Source organism: Canis lupus, chromosome 2 (genome assembly GCF_003254725.2).
Source record: "Canis lupus dingo isolate Sandy chromosome 2, ASM325472v2, whole genome shotgun sequence".
NCBI classification, from domain to species: domain Eukaryota; kingdom Metazoa; phylum Chordata; class Mammalia; order Carnivora; family Canidae; genus Canis; species Canis lupus.
In genome coordinates this window covers 5,692,494-5,713,106 of record NC_064244.1, presented here as the reverse complement: position 1 = coordinate 5,713,106, position 20,613 = coordinate 5,692,494, and the positions used below count along the sequence as shown (strand labels likewise).

Genomic DNA, 20,613 nt, shown 5'->3' with positions numbered 1-20,613 from the left:
GAGCTCATTAATGCAGTTTACAATACTTGACCCTCATCTTGACCAAGAGCCCCAATCTTTGGGGGTTTCTAGGAACAGGCATAGAATATTGACCAACGTACAGAAACGGAAAACTCTTCACCCCACAGAAAGTCAAGAATTGGCTGATATTTCCAGTGTTATCCTTAAGCCATGCTGCATATAATTTTTTTGCAAATGCAAACATCTGGCTCTTGGCATCATATCTTGAAAAGAAGAGCAAACCATAAATTTCCAACAATAGAGACTTGATTAGATGATGGTGCAGCACATCCACACGAAAGATGCTTGGAGCCATGAAAGTGACTTTGGAAGAATTCTGAGTAACAAAGAAAGCACATAAAATTGCTGTGGCCCCGGAAAAGTTGTCTGTGTTGTTATCTTGGTTTCCCACTCACTTCTGAAAGCCCTGTGTTGACTCCCACCCTCAATGCTCCAGAGATAATCAGTGACTTTTGTGCAGTTAAGTCAAAGGTCATTTTTCAGTTCTCATCTTGAGAACATTGTATGTTACTATCATATTTCATTGAATAATTCATTAGTATTTTCTTTTTTGGAGGTGGGAGAATGCTGCATTAAATAGAAAGATTTTAAGACCTAAGAGCACAAAGTGATTCCTAGAATTACATACCATTTCTTGTTAGTATTTACAAATAAAACAGAGTTTTCACAAATTGAGAATCTAAAGACATTCATTAAGACATGCAGAGCATGCCAGGACACCCAGCCATTCGTTGCCCAAGGCCATAAAGTCTTGTTCCTTAAAACCTCTAGAGTTCACAGTATAATTTTTAGGCTTATCAAAGAAAGTTGTGAATTTTTCTATACTTCTTACTTGTTTAAATACAAAGATATATTTTTCTTTATTCTCTTAAGTACTCTTGGAAGTTAAATAACCTCTCTTGAATTCTAATAGAAGCTTTTGATAGGCATTTGGTATCTAAAAAGCAGTCCTTCATGATGCAGAATCTGCCATTTCAATTTCTTTTCACTTTGAAAATGGCAATCTGAGAGCTTTGGCAATTAATTGTATAAATAGCTCATCCTAACAATAATATGAAAATTATTAGGATTCTAGAATGCTTTATTTGTAAGTCAAAGGTAAAAAATAATAGTGGGTGATTGTTACACATTCTTAGGATATAAAATACAAAACTTTACAGATCCTATATAACCTAGTAAGTATTGTGTTTAACCTGTAAGGTAACTGACTCACAAAGTAATCCTCATTACAGACTTCTATTTCTCTGTGTGCGTTTGGGTGTCATCTCTAGGCAGATGCCTCGTGTGACTCCGAGTGTATTTTCCACCTGTGCTTCTGTGTGATCGTGGGGCCATCACTCAAACTCTGGAGCACATGCTCCTCATCTGTGAAAATGGGAGAAATATTCATCCCCACATGGTTTTTGTGAGAGTCAGATGATAGAACATATCAGTAGGTCACAAGATAGATGTTTTTTTTTTTTTCAAAGATTTTATTTATTTATTCATGACAGAGAGAGAGAGAGGCAGAGACACAGGCAGAGGGAGAAGCAGGCCCCATGCAGGGAGCCCGACGTGGGACTCGATCCCAGGTCTCCAGGATCATGCTCTGGGCTAAGGCGGCACTAAACTGCTGCCCACCACCACCACCACCCCCACCCCCCGCCCCTGGGCTGCCCAGGATAGATGTTTTTTCTCTGACATTGTCTTTGCCTGCCTCTACTTCTTATTCTGCCCGTTCCTCTTTCTTTTTTTGTTTTATTTTGTTTTACCTTGCTTTTTTAAACTCAGGTCTGTCTGGCTCAAAAGATTGATTCTTTTTTCCCCCAGCTTTTCATTTTGAAAAGCTTCAAAACTTCAACAACAAAAGCAAAAGTAGTGCAATGGACTTTCATTTTCCCTTCATTTCATATTCACTAATTATTTACATTTTTTTCTATGTCCTCTTTTTTCACTATCTTTTAAGAACAAAAACCTCTTACATAATCATGCTATCACACTCAGGAAATTAAATTGATTTAATGCATTGTCTGGTAGATAGTCCATATTCAAATTTTCCAAATTATGCCTATAATATCTTTTTTTTTATTTGAAGAGTCCAAAACAGTTACTTTGTTGTTTTGCAGAACATGCCTCAATTTGGATTTGTCTGGTTGATTCCTCTTGACTAGACTCAGGCTAAACATTTTGGCTGCAGCATTATAATGGTGACATATGTCCTCAGTGCATCACATGAGGGACAGTGGTGTCAGGTTGTCCCATCAATGATGATCCTAAATTTGATCATTTGGTTAAAGTTGGACCTCCCCCCTCCCAGATTTCTACATTTAAAAGTATAGCCTTTGAAATAGTTAACTAACATCTGTGTTCCTTACTATCTTGCTTCTGAGTTGAGCATTTGGGGATCTTACTCAGGCATCTCACCTACCCTGGAGCTTAACTTAACAGAGTAGAGAGTTATTCTGAGTCAATATCGTTTCTCAGCCATCTTTCATCCATTGGTGTCAACATCCACCATTTATTCTTACTATTCACTAGAGAGGTTGTAGAATCATTTTCCTTTTTTTAATGTCTTTCCCTAGCTTCATTTCTCTTCATTCATTTATTTAACAAATATTTTTGAAGGTCTTCCATGACGAAGGCAAGCACTAGCACAGCTCTCCGTGGTAAGGCCTCATCTGTAACTTCCTCTGTGGTTTCTTTACTCTGGCAGTGTGTCTTGCCAGGAGAAAGACCTCAGAAAACTGAGGTATTTTTTCTCACCAGTTGTGGCATGGCAGTCCATGGCTACCAGTGGCCCCGGAAGTAGCTGGTCCCACTCAGCCAGGACCATATAAATATCAGTTTTTGCTACATCCCAACAGCTAGGCTGGTTCTGGAGACAATGTAAGGTGACCATGAAGTCTCTGCAGTCAAGGTGAGCCCATGCAAGGAGCAGAGCAGAACAATGTCTCCTTCAGATCTTCTCCTTGGAATAGAAGGTAGATTACACAGTCCATGAGATCTACTGGGGATCCAGCTCTTGCTAGAGTCCAGGTGAAGTGGAGGTAGTGCTAGCAGCCCACTGGTCCCACTCCAAGCCCTGGAACCACCACCAGGATCATCTCCCAACATAAGAACTGTGTTCCTCACTGCTGCTCGGGTGCTAGAAGAGACATGCAGTCTCAGAGAGGACTTAGAAATGAGGAGCCTAGAAGCTGAAGCTTTATAGCTTCAAGTCAGTTGGCCTCTGTCAGGAGGCAAAGCAGAAAGGAAAATTTTGATGGAGGCCAAGTTAAAAAAAGTATTTCCAATAAAGAGTGATCAATGAGTGGTGATAAATGTTGTTTGAGATGCTAAGAATTAATCATTGGATTTGGCAACATCCAAGTCATTGGCAGTATTGACAGTTTGGTAACATGGGGGAACTAGAGTCCAATTGGGGTATGTCTTGGTCTGTTTGGGCTGCTATAACAAAAGTATCAACTGGATGGCTGATACAACAACCATTTGTTTCTCACAGTTCTAGAAACTGGGAAGTCCAGGATAAAGGCATGAGCTGATCTGGAGTTTGGGGAGAGCCCTCTTTCTGGTTTGCTCATGGCCATCTTGTATCCTCACATGGCAGAGAATAGAGAGAGGAATCAGCTCTCTTGTGTCTTTTCTTATAAGGGTCGCTAATCCCACTTTCATGACCTAATTACCTCCCCAAATCCTCACCTCCAAGTATTAATTCTGGGGATTATATTTCAACATATAAATTTTGGGAGGACACAAACATTCAGCCATGTCAGGATAGGATGAGGAAAAAATAGAGATGGGTAGGTAGGAGATGGTGAATATAGACAGATATTCATAAGAGTTTTCTGAATAATTAATGTCCATAGTTTCTTTTTACAAATGAGTGAACAATATATTTTCTGTTTTTGTCTCTTAAAAAAAACCCTAAATTATGTTGTCATTTTAGTTCAATGTCACAGTGGATCCCAAACACAAAAGCAACCCCCCAATTCCTGATATGGATGCTCAAAATTAAATTTAAAAGGCAACTTGAGGAAATCTCAAGATTTAAAAATTCTCTCCTCAACCTATGCATATCCAAAGGAAAATAGTCTACAGCTTGTCTCCCCAAGGTACAGAAAGCCATCTGGACAGATGGAAGTGAGAATATTGAGTTCATGTGAGTTTGTTTCCCTGTGTCACATGCTTGTATGCTTCTTTGTCCTGTTGAACATTTCTGGGTCTTTCAGCCATCACTTTTCACCTACCCTGGGACTTGACCTAGCATAATGATGCACTCTGCCCTACTCCACCCTGCATTCATTAAAAAGCAAAGTAGTTTGGAAGTAAATACATTTACAAATCATACCTTAAAAAATATAGTAGCCCATCTCCTGTTCTGTGTGTCTTGATTCTACCCCGTGACAAATTCTAAGGCCTTTGAAAGCACTGCCATAGTGGTTTTTAAGTTATTGAAATAAACCATGTCATTTCACAATTTCTTTTTCATGTACAAATGTTTTTTCCATCTAACTCTTGCCATCACAATATTGATTACTGAAGAACCCTACTGTCTTGATGGTTCCTTTTGCATGACCATGCATATCCCAGTGTCCACACGAATTTCCTTTGTGAGTGGTTGTTGTGTTTTGTCTGTATTGTTTGTGTGATCATAGTGATTATCCTACTAATATGACAACTGTTTGCTAGCTTATTTCTTAAAATTTTCACTTACCTCAGATGTACTATATAAAGCCTGTTAAGTTGGCCCAAGAGATTTCTTCATCTTACTTCTTTGTTGAGTATTATTTGATTTATATGTAAGTTTACAGATGCTTATATTTCCTGTTTTATGTTACACAGACGCTTTAACTTACCCCCACCCCCAAACATTGCAAGAAGCTTTAACCATATGCTGTGTTGTTCTGTGAACCACTTCCTCTTGATAAGTGCTTTCATTGCATTTTGCAAAAAAAAAAAAAAATATATATATATATATATATATATCTTGAAGGAATCAAGTAAAATTTAATATTGTCAGTTATTTTCCAATCATATTGTACACTATCTACATCATAGTTTCCACCATCATTTGTGATCTTCTGGATTCTACATTTCCTATCTCATACTAAGTGTGATTCCTATAATGAACAGATTTTTTTTTTTTTAAATTTTCTCTTCTTTGGTATTTGTGGTTGTAATGTGTGGGCTGACGTTTTTTACTTGAAAAAGAAATGAACATGACCTGCTATTTTTTTTAATTTAAAAATAATAAAAATACCAAAGCAAATTCATATGAATAGAGCCTCAAATTTTTCAACCTGTTTTCTTATTATTTCTATTTATATTTAGACTCTGACAATCTAGCTGTAGACTCAAAGCTTTGATTACCTTCACTAAGAAATACATGATAGAATGAAAAGTTAAAAAGTTACAGTCTCAGTGCAAAGATGCAAACATTTTTAACTGCCTTCAAAATAAGACATACAATACAGTGTGTAAATAAAGCCTAGGTATTTAACCCTTGACACATTGATGAAATGAAATACCTGAAAGAGATTTGTTAACAGTGTCTGGGATCAATAAATATTTGTTGATTTACTTAAATTGCATAGCCTTGGGCAAGTTACTTAACCTCTAGGTGCCTTAGTTTCCTCATCTGTGAAATGGGGAAAATAAAAATGTCCATTGAAGGTGGTTATAAGGATGGACTCAGTCAGTATATGTAAAGCATGAGAATAATGCATGGCACAGAGTGAGAACATCTAACAGTGTGTTAATAGTTATTTGTATTGTTATCAGGCAGGTGCTGGAATGGGGAGATTCTTCTCTCTTTCAACCCACAGCCATGCACAGAAGTAACAAAGAGAGGGGTAACATCTTTTCTGGTGAAATTTTGAAAACCAGTTCTAACTTGTCTGAACTTAATTGACTGACTCATTTTAATGATCAGGAAGTCATTTTTTTATACATTTCTTGTTATTTTATTATTTTAATTTTACTAAAAGATATTCTTTCATTCTGTAATTGGTACCAGTACCTCAATTCATGTAAATATTGTGCATATCTAAGAACACAGCCAAAAAGATGAGCTTTGCAAACATTCAAATTAGACCATCCACAAACCTGGTACTACAAGAAAGCAGGTATTTGACAAAAGCTCCTTATAAAAATATATATTGGAAAAAAAATATTTAAAAAAAAATGTATATTGGGCAGCCGGGGTGGCTCAGCGGTTTAGCGCCGCCTTCAGCCGGGGGCATGATCCTGGAGACCCAGGATCGAGTCCCACGTCAGGCTGCCTGTATGGAGCCTGCTTCTCCCTCTGCCTGTGTCTCTGCCTCTTTCTCTCCCTCTGTGTCTCTTGTGAATAAATAAATAAAATCTTTAAAAAATAAAAAATAGTAAAATTAAAATGTATATAACACAAGGTTCTTCATGGTATGGATGTTGACTGCCACTAGTATATCATAAAAATCTTAGATTTTATGCAGAAGTTGTTAGTACTTTTTAAAAAACCTATATGAAAAGTAGTCTTTTTAATTGTTTTTTGTTTTATGAAAAGTGCTTATAAATGTATTATTATCTATTGTGTTTAACATACAAAATTGTGTGTTTAATGAATAAATATTTTAGTTTTAAATACATCAAATAACCCCTTTAATACTTTTATGCCCAAAATTCAGTTCATAGCAAAAAAGTATAACATATATGTTATGAGAGGGGTACTTGAACATGTTCATATGTGTGTTCATTTTTTTTTACAGATTAGCAAATTCAAACACATGAAAAATAAAAATGCATCATCATCAAATGCACACACACACACATACATATAATTATTCTCTATTTGAAACCCAGTGCAAGCCAGAAGCAGATAATTCTATGTAAATAGCAAAATACATAATGTTATATATTAAAGTGATACAGATAACCTGATAAATTACTATATAATTAAACTGTTACATTTTCATTCAAAATTATGGTATAAATCTATGTTTATAGGGTTAAAATTTGTTAGATATATGATGTGAATAAAGGAATAATTAAGATGGAAGACACAACTTGTTTCTATTTATTAAATAATAATTAATTAATGCACTATCTGAAACATTAACTGACTTCAAATTGAATTAGACAGAAAGAAATCTATTGATTTCTTTGTTGGTCTTTCCAAGACCCAAAGGTTGCTTAGAAATTACATATTCGCAAAAAACTGTTAATCCCACCCAATCGTGATTTGCACATTGCTTGTTTTGCAATGCATTGCTTGACTAAGGCAGCTCCACCCTTGCTCTTTTGAACTGCTAACCTGAATAGCACTCAGGGCTGGGTGTTCTCTTTCTCTCTTTGGCTCTCTTTTTCATCTTGATTTTGACATTTGGATACCACACATACAAACAGACACAACCCTATGTTTTCATGCTTGGGTGTGTGTCTATGTGTATTTGTATGCACTATATATATCCCTGTAACTCTTGTTCTGTCCATTCCAAAAATAAGGGGTTTTTTTTTGGAGGGGGGGATAAATATGCAAAATTTATAGGTTAATCTACATTTATGTTAATAAAGGCCCTCAATTCAAATGTCTTACTATTTTCGCCAAGGTTACAACTCTTTTAAACTGCAATTCATTCAGTAGCAGATTACTTATGCCTGTAGATTTACAGCACAATTCTGATGTTGACTCCTTTTAATAATTCAATACCAACGGAATGGTTAGAAAAAGGAATGAAAGGGCAGGGGGCAAGATTTTACCAGATGAACACAGGAAGAGTTTCAGCAGAGGTCATGAGAATGCTGCTGTTTTTGAGTTATTTCCATCTTCCTTAGGTGCGTGATTCACTCTGGCATGTCCTTAGCCCACTGTGTATGAGTGGTGTGTGCAAGCCGAGAAACTAAGATCTTTGCGCTCAATAGGTTTTTCTGACTTATCAGTGTCATTGCTTTTCAAGACGTTATTCTTCATCATGTTAGTGGTTTTCTAAATTTAATGATTTAAGAGAAAGGTTTAAGGGCAAGATTCTTATTATTAACATCTTCTTTGGTTTCTGTGAGTTCTTTGGGACATAGGCTGGCACTTTTGAGGTCAGCAAAAAATTTATTCTTTCCACTCTGGATGGATTATTTTTCTCCTATGAAAAATTAAAAATGTGTTAACACTAACTATTTTTTAAAAGTGAAATACAATTAATATATCATATTAGTTTCAGGTGTACAAGATAGGGATTTGACAGTTATGTATTTAATGAAATGTTCACCAGGATACACTAACACTTAACTTTCTCTGTTAATAATAATTCATCTGAAGGATTTCTTTTTTTGTCACGTTGTACTGCATAATATTCTAATAAAAATAAACTCCCATAGGTATTTCTGGAATTTTATTGTTTATCTTGCTAGTTTCCTCTTATCAAAGTGACAAATGAATCATCCATAACGAGATTTTGAATACCAGATGAAGTGTTTGAGGGGACAGCATGTGAAACCATGAGTACTTTGTTGACTTAAATACTTTCTTTTCTCCATTTTGTGGATAATTTAAAGAAGGGAGGGTATGACTCAGATGCTTTGTAAGCAACTGGGAGGGAATAAAATCACATGTGAGTGGCTTCCCTCCCCAACGAGAGGCAGGACCTACTTGCAGCAGTCTCTCCTTCTCTGACCGATCAACATCAAGCCCAAAAACCTTCACAGAATGGAATCTTCCTTCTTTATTATTCCATCTTTGCTCACTGATGCTGTGCTTGCATCATCTCTGACTCAGACTTTTACACACAGACACCTGCAGTGTCTGCCTTGTCACTTACATCCCTGAGTGCTCACCTGCTTACCTGGTGTGGTCTGTCCCTGAGCAGTCACTGAATGGCTACCTAGGATTCAAGTACCTGTCTCCGTGCCCACGTGCACATACACCTGATTCTTTCAGATGTGCCTGCTACTTAGGAACGTGCTTGTCCCATGATCTCACAGTCCTCTTTTGTTTTAACTGAAGTCCCCATGTCCACTTGGCCCTACAGAAACTAGTTTAGTCTGGGAAAGTAGAGTCCAGTTGTGGCTCTGAGACAGGTCCTAAGGTTTGGTTCAGTCTTGGGCCAAGCAAATTGGAGAGAGGGCACGCATGGAATTCTAGGCTGAACGTTTCTCTCCATAGCCTTCTCTTTTTGACTTTTTGATGGATGAGGTTCTTGAGGAAAGTAAAGAGGTAGGACAATTTTCCAGGGACTAGGCTTTTATTAGACTGTTTATATCTGGGTTGTTTCTTTTTCCTTTTTTAGATGGGTGAGTCCAACGACGACATAGACCAAATGTTCAGCAATTTGCTGGGAGAGATGGATCTTCTGACCCAGGTAAATACTCCTTCTTAACTTTCAAATTAATAAAAGACAGATTTACAGAATTTGGCTTTAATAGGATGAAAGAGCTATCTTTAAAAAAACAACAACTGGAGAATTAACAATATCATTTCTTCCTGAGGTAACTATAACAGTGGCGGGTAATAAAGCTGTTTTTCTGATTCTACCCTCTGAATTCAGTTCATGGAATACATTGGTCACACATACATTCTGTTCTGGCAGTTCCCATGCTTATCATGTTCAGATATTTAGCCAATGGAGAAATTTTCCCCAAGCAAACCCTCACAACCACCACCACTGAACAATTTCCCCTGCAGTTACTTTTATACAAAGACTAGCGAAGAAAATCACATTATTGTTAGTAAAGGTTCTTTCCCAATCTTTGAGGAAACTGCTGCATTTTAAAGGATAATGGGAGTTATTGTGGCTTCTGATTAGTCTGTAAGAACTTAGTCCTCTCAAGGATCACAAAGACCACTGAGACAGGCTTCATGTCTAGGAAAGAGCTACTGGCCCCAGAACTAGATTAACTCAGATCACCCCATTGTTGGGCTGATGGGGCCCCGGGACTGCTGACCTGAGAACCCGGACCCAGGTAACAGAGTCAAGTGAGCATTAGTGTGTCTTGTATTGTTCTCATAAATGCTTTGATTCAGAGCATAGTCAGCTCATCACTGTCTGCATAAAATATTAAAATGAGAATAATCTGGTATTCCTAAATAAGACAAAGATCTTAAAAGCTTTCTAAAAAATAATTGAAGAATACTCTATGTTTTTTAAAGTACTTGTTTCAGGAAAAATAAATCAATTTTAGTTAGCTTCTGCTTTATAGTTAATATAAAATTCAAGAATGTTTAGCCTCTGTGAAGAAAGAAACAAAATATGAGATGGTAGGCTTAGATAAAAAGGGTGCTAATTAACACTGAGTGTTAGGATGGTCACTTCATTCTTCTAGAGGAGAGGAAGTTCTTACACCACCCATAAAAGGGAAGGATTTGAATGAACAACTGTGGTCTCCATCCCTTCACTCACTTCTCCAAGTGGGAGAATGACTGCTCCTTTTTTTATTTTTTTACAGATTTATTTACTTATATGAGAGAGAAAAAGTAAGGGTAGGGGGGCAGTGGGAGAAGAAGAGAAAGGAACCCAAGCAAGGTCCAAAAAAGGACCCCTTAGGGCTGAGTCCATCTCCAGGCTCCATCCTATGACCCTGAGATCAAACCTGAGCCAAAACCAAGAGTTAGATGCTTAACCCACTGAGCCACCCAGGTGCCCCATGACTATTCTGATTAGTCACAGTCTGGGATTTTCATAGGATCGCAACAGTGTTGTTACTCTAACTCAGGAGTAGGAAGGGGGTGGGCATAGTGTCTTGGACCTTCCTCCCCTCAAGGCCCTTTTGCTATTTGCTCTTTCTTTATTGTGCTTAAGTGGATGTAGTCACAGGGGTTCCTTGGCTAATGCACCTCTCCCAACAGGTAGGCCTCAAGAGTTCATGGTAAAGAGCAGGCCCCACTTTGTCCTTGAGTTTAAAATCTAAGCTTCAATTCAACCACTATCAAGTGCCCTTTGAGATTATTGAGTATTCTCTGAGTCATTAGAAAAGCTGTATTTTGATCTTCATTTGTGAATTTTGTGCATATTCAGTTCTTTGAAGCTACAGTGTGGTTGGCTTCCTAATTTCCCAAAAGAAGCAAAATTAAAAGAAACGAAAATGTAATAATGTGATTTTAACTTTTTTATCTTGAAATAATTTCCAGCTTAGAGAAAAGTCAGAATAATAATACAAAGCACTCCCATTCACTTTTCTCCCAGATTTCTCGTCAATTAACATGTTAACTCTGTTTGCATTATCATTCCCTATTTCTGTCTCTTTGTCTCTGTCTCTCTCTCCATTATATATGTGTTTGTGTTGTGTGTGTTATATGCATGTGTATGTATATATTTCTGCACACATATATGTACATACATATATGTATGTCATGCATTTAGAAACTATGTATATGAATATACATTTCTGCATAGAGAGACATAAAGGCTAAAAACCAGTACATATATTAGCTGGATTTTTTTGTGCAAAAAGGAAACCAAGCCATTGCCACTATTTATATGAGAAATATTTAAATACACAAATATCCATGAATATATATTTTTTATTTTTTATTTTTTATTGGAGTTCAATTTGCCAACATATAGCATAACACCCAGTGCCCATCCCATCAAGTGCCCCCCCAGTGCCCATCACCCAGTCACCCCATGGCCCCACCCACCTCCCTTTCCACCACCCCTTGTTCGTTTCCCAGAGTTAGGTGTCTCTCATGTTCAGTCTCCCTCTCTGATATTTCCCCCTCATTTTCTCTCCTTTCCCCTTGAATCTCTTTCACTATTTTTTATATTCCCCATATGAATGAGATCATATAATGTTTGTCCTTCTACAGTTGACTTACTTCACTCAGCATAATACCCTCCAGTTCCATCCACGTTGAAGCAAATGGTCAGTATTTGTCGTTTCTAATGGCTGAGTAATATTCCATTGTATATATAGACCACAGCTGCTTTATCCATTCATCTTTCGATGGACATTGAGGCTCCTTCCACAGTTTGGCTGTTGTGGACATTGCTGCTATAAACATTATCCATGAAAATATGAAAAAGAAGAGGTAATACTACATTAAGACAGATTCATGAGAGAGAATTAGATCCCAAAACATGCAAGAATTTAAAACATGATAAAAATAGCATTTTAATTAAGTAGGAAAAAGGAGAATTATTTAATAAATTGTGTTGGAAAATCAAAAGCTGAATTTCTACCTCAGACCTTATACCAGAATGAGTTCCGTGAGTCAAAGATCTAAATATATGATACATATAGAGAAGAAAAAATGAGGAAAATCTTTATCCAATCTTAAGATGTGGGTAGCTTTCCTAAGCAAGACATGACACCCACAAGCCATGAAAGAAAGAAGGAAATGTATAAATATAAAAATTTTAAATATCCAAAATGGCAAAAAACAAGTAAACTATGAGTTCATTTTGATACCAAGAATAAACAAAAATAACAAAAACAAAACTATCAGTCACTGTGAGAGATTGACAGAGCATTAACTTGATACTCTAAAAATTGATAAATAAAGAGAAAGAACTGAGCATTATCTTAGTCTTTGTATGGTCCCAGTCAAACTGTATTTGAGACTAAACAAATAATTAATGAGAGAAAGTTCTTTATTTTTTTAAGATTTTATCTTTAAGTAATCTTCACACCCAACATGGGGCTTGAACTAACAACCCTGAGATCAAGAGTCACATGCCCCACAGACTGAGTCAACCAGGTGCCCCACGGAAGTTTTTCTTTATAGTAGAATTCCAATTAAACATTGAAAAGGAATGAAGAGTTAGAAAATCACCATTATGCAACTTCTGATGAAATAAATTTTCAAGCATATGATGTTAAAGGAGATTAGTGCATACAGAGCAGTGTTCTTCTCAATCTTTAGTCACATATTACCTCTATGATTTTTGCCATGTTGCAATCCATCTGTCCTACGATTTTTTGTAATATTTGTCTTTAATTGATTTTTAAAATTAAACTTTATTTAAACCTCAAGTAGGTTAGATGTTCTAACTTAATTTTTTCACAGACATCCAAAGAGACCCACAATCATTGTAAATAAACTCTTTAAAAGAAAAATTTTAAAAGTTTCAAAACTTTTTAAAAGAAAAAAAAATTTAGATTGTATATATAATATAGCTTTTTTTTTTTTTTTTAAATTTTTATTTATTTATGATAGTCACACAGAGAGAGAGAGAGAGAGGCAGAGACACAGGCAGAGGGAGAAGCAGGCTCCATGCACCGGGAGCCCGACGTGGGATTCGATCCCGGGTCTCCAGGATCGCGCCCTGGGCCAAAGGCAGGCACTAAACCACTGCGCCACCCAGGGATCCCCTATAATATAGCTTTTATATCATATAGGAAGTCATTTTTTCAATTAAAACCCATTATTTACAAAATTAATAACTTATTCCATCCTAATTTCTTTTTAACAAGAATTTTATTAGATAAGAGTAACATACTACCTAATGGCAGATTCATCCTGAAACAACTTTTATCTTCCAAGTGAACATTCCTTTTCTTTGATGTCATTACTTAATTTCTTATAGAATTGCATACAGTGTATGTGCCACAAATGCACCATTACAGGAGCTATTTTTCTGTTATTTATAAAAATTGACTGTCTCATGCTCATCATTTTCAGTTGACCTGCCTTGTTTCAAAGATGTACCTTGTAGAATAATTTTTTTTTTATTGGTGTTCAATTTACTAACATACAGAATAACACCCAGTGCCCGTCACCCATTCACTCCCACCCCCCGCCCTCCTCCCCTTCTACCACCCCTAGTTCGTTTCCCAGAGTTAGCAGTCTTTACGTTCTGTCTCCCTTTCTGATATTTCCCACACATTTCTTCTCCCTTCCCTTATTTTCCCTTTCACTATTATTTATATTCCCCAAATGAATGAGAACATATAATGTTTGTCCTTCTCCGACTGACTTACTTCACTCAGCATAATACCCTCCAGTTCCATCCACGTTGAAGCAAATGGTGGGTATTTGTCATTTCTAATAGCTGAGTAATATTCCATTGTATACATAAACCACATCTTCTTTATCCATTCATCTTTCGTTGGACACCGAGGCTCCTTCCACAGTTTGGCTATCGTGGCCATTGCTGCTAGAAACATCGGGGTGCAGGTGTCCCGGCGTTTCATTGCATTTGTATCTTTGGGGTAAATCCCCAACAGTGCAATTGCTGGGTCGTAGGGCAGGTCTATTTTTAACTCTTTGAGGAACCTCCACACAGTTTTCCAGAGTGGCTGCACCAGTTCACATTCCCACCAACAGTGTAAGAGGGTTCCCTTTTCTCCGCATCCTCTCCAACATTTGTTGTTTCCTGCCTTGTTAATTTTCCCCATTCTCACTGGTGTGAGGTGGTATCTCATTGTAGTTTTGATTTGTATTTCCCTGATGGCAAGTGATGCAGAGCATTTTCTCATATGCATGTTGGCCATGTCTATGTCTTCCTCTGTGAGATTTCTGTTCATGTCTTTTGCCCATTTCATGATTGGATTGTTTGTTTCTTTGGTGTTGAGTTTAATAAGTTCTTTATAGATCTTGGAAACTAGCCCTTTATCTGATATGTCATTTGCAAATATCTTCTCCCATTCTGTAGGTTGTCTTTGAGTTTTGTTGACTGTATCCTTTGCTGTGCAAAAGCTTCTTATCTTGATGAAGTCCCAATAGTTCATTTTTGCTTTTGTTTCTTTTGCCTTCGTGGATGTATCTTGCAAGAAGTTACTATGGCCGAGTTCAAAAAGGGTGTTGCCTGTGTTCTTCTCTAGGATTTTGATGGAATCTTGTCTCACATTTAGATCTTTCATCCATTTTGAGTTTAGCTTTGTGTATGGTGCAAGAGAGTGGTCTAGTTTCATTCTTCTGCATGTGGATGTCCAATTTTCCCAGCACCATTTATTGAAGAGACTGTCTTTCTTCCAATGGATAGTCTTTCCTCCTTTATCGAATATTAGTTGCCAATAAAGTTCAGGGTCCACTTCTGGATTCTCTATTCTGTTCCACTGATCTATGTGTCTGTTTTTGTGCCAGTACCACACTGTCTTGATGACCACAGCTTTGTAGTACACCTGAAATCTGGCATTGTGATGCCCCCAGATATGGTTTTCTTTTTTAAAATTCCCCTGGCTATTCGGGGTCTTTTCTGATTCCACACAAATCTTAAAATAATTTGTTCTAACTCTCTGAAGAAAGTCCATGGTATTTTGATAGGGATTGCATTAAACGTGTATATTGCCCTGGGTAACATTGACATTTTCACAATATTAATTCTGCCAATCCATGAGCATGGAATATTTTTCCATCTCTTTGTGTCTTCCTCAATTTCTTTCAGAAGTGTTCTATAGTTTTGAGGGTATAGATCCTTTACATCTTTGGTGAGGTTTATTCCTAGGTATCTTATGCTTTTGGGTGCAATTGTAAATGGGATTGACTCCTTAATTTCTCTTTCTTCAGTCTCATTGTTAGTGTATAGAAATGCCACTGACTTCTGGGCATTGATTTTGTATCCTGCCACGCTACCGAATTGCTGTATGAGTTCTAGCAATCTTGGGGTGGAGACTTTTGGGTTTTCTATGTAGAGTATCATGTCATCGGCGAAGAGGGAGAGTTTGACTTCTTCTTTGCCAATTTGAATGCCTTTAATGTCTTTTTGTTGTCTGATTGCTGAGGCTAGGACTTCCAGTACTATGTTGAATAGCAGTGGTGAGAGTGGACATCCCTGTCTTGTTCCTGATCTTAGGGGAAAGGCTCCCAGTGCTTCCCCATTGAGAATGATATTTGCTGTGGGCTTTTCATGATGGCTTTTAAGATGTCGAGGAATGTTCCCTCTATCCCTACACTCTGAAGAGTTTTGATCAGGAATGGATGCTGTATTTTGTCAAATGCTTTCTCTGCATCCAATGAGAGGATCATATGGTTCTTGGTTTTTCTCTTGCTGATATGATGAATCACATTGATTGTTTTACGGGTGTTGAACCAGCCTTGTGTCCCAGGGATAAATCCTACTTGGTCATGGTGAATAATTTTCTTAATGTACTGTTGGATCCTATTGGCCAGTATCTTGTTGAGAATTTTTGCATCCATGTTCATCAGGGATATTTGTCTGTAATTCTCCTTTTTGGCGGGGTCTTTGTCTGGCTTTGGAATTAAGGTGATGCTGGCTTCATAGAACGAATTTGGAAGTACTCCATCTCTTTCTATCTTTCCAAACAGCTTTAGGAGAATAGGTATGATTTCTTCTTTAAACGTTTGATAAAATTCTCCTGGGAAGCCATCTGGCCCTGGACTCTTGTGTCTTGGGAGGTTTTTGATGACTGCTTCAATTTCCTCCCTGGTTATTGGCCTGTTCAGGTTTTCTATTTCTTCCTGTTCCAGTTTTGGTAGTTTGTGGCTTTCCAGGAATGCGTCCATTTCTTCTAGATTGCCTAATTTATTGGCGTATAGCTGTTCATAATATGTTTTTAAAATCGTTTGTATTTCCTTGGTGTTGGTAGTGATCTCTCCTTTCTCATTCATGATTTTATTAATTTGAGTCTTCTCTCTCTTCTTTTGAATAAGGCTGGCTAATGGTTTATCTATCTTATTAATTCTTTCAAAGAACCAACTCCTGGTTCTGTTGATCTGTTCCACAGTTGTTCTGGTCTCGATTTCGTTGAGTTCTGCTCGAATCTTTATTAACTCCCTTCTTCTCTTGGGTGTAGGATCTATTTGCTGTTTTTTCTCTAGCTCCTTTATGTGTAAGGTTAGCTTTTGTATTTGAGTTCTTTCCAGTTTTTGAATGGATGCTTGTATTGCGATGTATTTCCCCCTTAGGACTGCTTTTGCTGCATCCCAAAGATTTTGAACGGTTGTATCTTCATTCTCATTAGTTTCCATGAATCTTTTTAATTCTTCCTTAATTTCCTGGTTGACCCTTTTATCTTTTAGCAGGATGGTCCTTAACCTCCACGTGTTTGAGGTCCTTCCAAACTTCTTGTTGTGATTTAGTTCTAATTTCAAGGCATTATGGTCTGAGAATATGCAGGGGACAATCCCAATCTTTTGGTATCGGTTCAGACCCGATTTGTGACCCAATATGTGGTCTATTCTGGAGAAAGTTCCATGTGCGCTTGAGAAGAATGTGTATTCAGTTGAGTTTGGATGTAAAGTTCTGTAGATATCTGTGAAATCCATCTGGTCCAGTGTATCATTTAAAGCTCTCGTTTCTTTGGAGATGTTTTGCTTAGAAGACCTATCGAGTATAGAAAGAGCTAGATTGAAGTCACCAAGTATAAGTGTATTATTATCTAAGTATTTCTTCACTTTGGTTAATAATTGATTTATATATTTGGCAGCTCCCACATTCGGAGCATATATATTGAGGATTGTTAAGTCCTCTTGTTGAATAGATCCTTTAAGTATGATATAGTGTCCCTCTTCATCTCTCACTACAGTCTTTGGGGTAAATTTTAGTTTATCTGATATAAGGATGGCTACCCCTGCTTTCTTTTGAGGACCATTCGAATGGTAAATGGTTCTCCAACCTTTTATTTTCAGGCTGTAGGTGTCCTTCTGTCTAAAATGAGTCTCTTGTAGACAGCAAATAGATGGGTCCTGCTTTTTTATCCAGTCTGAAACCCTGCGCCTTTTGATGGGGTCATTAAGCCCGTTCACATTCAGAGTTACTATTGAGAGATATGAGTTTAGTGTCATCATGATATCTATTCAGTCTTTGTTTTTGTGGACTGTTCCACTGAACTTCTTCTTAAAGGGGAATTTTAAGAGGCCCCCTTAAAATTTCTTGCAGAGCTGGTTTGGATGTCACATATTCTTTCAGTTGCTGCCTGTCTTGGAAGCTCTTTATCTCTCCTTCCATTTTGAATGAGAGCCTTGCTGGATAAAGTATTCTTGGTTGCATGTTCTTCTCATTTAGGACCCTGAATATATCCTGCCAGCCCTTTCTGGCCTGCCAGGTCTCTGTGGAGAGGTCTGCTGTTACCCTAATACTCCTCCCCATAAAAGTCAGGGATTTCTTGTCTCTTGCTGCTTTAAGGATCTTCTCTTTATCTTTGGAATTTGCAAGCTTCACAATTAAATGTCGAGGTGTTGAACGGTTTTTATTGATTTTAGGGGGGGATCTCTCTATTTCCTGGATCTGAATGCCTGTTTCCCTTCCCAGATTAAGTTTTCAGCTAGAATTTGTTCAAATACATATTCTGGCCCTCTGTCCCTTTCGGCGCCCTCGGGAACCCCAATTAAACGTAGGTTTTTCTTCCTCAGGCTGTCGTTTATTTCCCTTAATCTATCTTCATGGTCTTTTAATTGTTTGTCTCTTTTTTCCTCAGTTTCCCTCTTTGCTATCAACTTGTCTTCTAGGTCACTCACTCGTTCTTCCACCTCGTTAACCCTCGTCGTTAGGACTTCTAGTTTGGATTGCATCTCATTCAATTGATTTTTAATTTCTGCCTGATTAGCTCTAAATTCTGCAGTCATGAAGTCTCTTGAGTCCTTTATACTTTTTTCTAGAGCCACCAGTAGCTGTATAATAGTGCTTCTGAATTGGCTTTCTGACATTGAATTGTAATCCAGATTTTGTAACTCTGTGGGAGAGAGGACTGTTTCTGATTCTTTCTTTTGAGGTGAGGTTTTCCTTCTAGTCATTTTGCTCAGTGCAGAGTGGCCAAAAGCAAGTTGTATTGGGAAAAAGAGAAAAAGAGAGGAGAGAAAGAAGGAAAGAAAAGAGAAAGAGAAAAAAAAAGGGAAGAAAAAGAAAAAAACAAAAACGAAAAAAAAAAAAAAGAAGAAGAAAAAGAGAAAGAAAAAGAGAGGAGAAAAAAAGGGGATGGGGGAAGGAAACAAATCAAAAAGCAAAACAAAACAAAAACAAAAACAAAAACAAAAACAAACAAACAAAAAAAGAACCACCGGGGAGTATCTTCTGATTCTGTGTACTTTAAGTCCCTTGGCTTGTCCTGGAAGTTGTCCGTCTAGCTGGTGTTCTGGGGGAGGGGCCTGTTGTGCTGATTTTCAGGTGTTAGCAGTTGGGGGAGCTGCTGTGCCCCTGCCTGGTGCAGGGCTCGGTGGGGGTAGTTTACCCCGTGAGGCCGCAGGAGGAACAGCCCCAGTGGCGGGGCAGCTCTGGAGCCCTGGATTCAGCTCCGGGAACTCCGTCTGCAGGGCCTGGAGGCTCCGGGGCGGGGCCGCTGATCTGCTCAGCTGGGGCAGGAGCGTCCTTGCTGTCCTGGGCCCTCCCGGCCTCTGCCTGTCCCGGGGGAGGCGGGATCCTGGGCTGTGTCCCGGCGCCCTGTGCTCCGGAGCCTGCGCTGCTGGATTCGCGCTCCCGGGCCGCGCAGCCCCCTCCGCGGAGCCGCCGCCCGAGCCCCTCCGAGCTGCTCCTGGAACCGCGCAGCCCCCTCCGCACGGAGCCTCTTCCTCTGCCCGAGCCCCTCCGAGCTGCTCCCGGGGCCGCGCAGCCCCCTCCGCGGAGCCGCCGCCCGAGCCCCTTCAGCTGCTCCTGGTCCCGCCGGGTCCCGCCGTGCGCGCTGCAGCCCTTAGGGAGCTCGGCGCACTCTCCTGGGTGCGCAGTTGCTGTTACTGTCCCCGGGAGCCCGAGGGCATCCCCGCCCTCCTGGGTCCTGCTCCAACTCCCCGCGAGCCCCTTTCCCCCGGGAAGGTCGGTGCAGCTCCTGCGTCTCCGGGACGGGACGGGGCTCTCCTGTCCTGGGGACACTCGCCCCGGCCTCAGCCCGGCTCCTCGCGGGGCCCCTCCCCCTTGGAGGCCTTTGTTTCTTTATTTCTTTTTCCCCGTCTTCCTACCTTGATAGAAGCGCGAACTCTTCTCACTGTAGCATTCCAGGTGTTCTCTCTTTAATTCTCAGGCCGAATTCATAGATTTTCAGGATAATTTGAAGGTTTTCTAGGTAGTTTGGTGGAGACAGGTGATTTGGAGACCCTACTCTTCCGCCATCGTGCTCCTCCCCCCTGTAGAATAATTTTTAAGTTGTAATTTTCTATAGGGAAAAACAAACACAAAACATTTTCATGTAAGAACACAGTTTTTAAAGATCATATTTAGAAAGAAAATATGTAAACAATAAATTATTTTTACTAAATGATTAACATACAGTGTCCAGCATGTTCATGTGGTGAATAACTTTGGGGGAACGGGGATTTATTTTCACAGAGTTTAGGAGTGGACACTCTTCCTCCTCCTGAATCCAAACCACCGAGAGCTGAATTTAACTACAGTGTGGGTTTTAAGGACTTAAATGGTAAGTATAATAATGTATATTCTTAAGTAACTTGAGATGTAATGATGACTAAAATCTGTACAGAACAGGGAGGAGGGCGGGGGGTGGGGGTGAATGGGTGACGGGCACTGAGGGGGGCACTTGACAGGATGAGCACTGGGTGTTATTCTGTATGTTGGTAAATTGAACACCAATAAAAAATAAATTTATAAAAAAAATAAAAATAAATAAAATCTGTACAGAACTACAATTTAAAAATAAAAATGTAAGGAAACATCCAGGTTCCGAGATCATCACATTATTTTATTAACAAAAATCTCTCTTCTTATTTAGTGTGGAGACAGTAGCCCATATGCTATTCAAATTATAATGAATCTTGAAGTAATTGCTTCAAAGTTAATGAGAATTCACTGCAACTCTTAA

The 20,613-nt window shown here is 38.6% G+C and overlaps 1 protein-coding gene across 3 annotated transcripts in view; it reads left to right on the top strand.

Moving 5' to 3' along the window:
• Positions 1-20,613, top strand: part of LOC112670290 (amyloid beta precursor protein binding family B member 1 interacting protein) — a 112,876-nt gene that overhangs the window by 30,010 nt on the left and 62,253 nt on the right. For all 3 annotated transcript variants that reach the window (XM_049096925.1, XM_035713443.2, XM_025463882.3), the window contains exons 2-3: positions 9,258-9,329; positions 20,124-20,211. In XM_049096925.1, the coding sequence (XP_048952882.1) occupies positions 9,258-9,329; positions 20,124-20,211 (160 nt within the window). The remainder of the gene's footprint in view (positions 1-9,257; positions 9,330-20,123; positions 20,212-20,613) is intronic.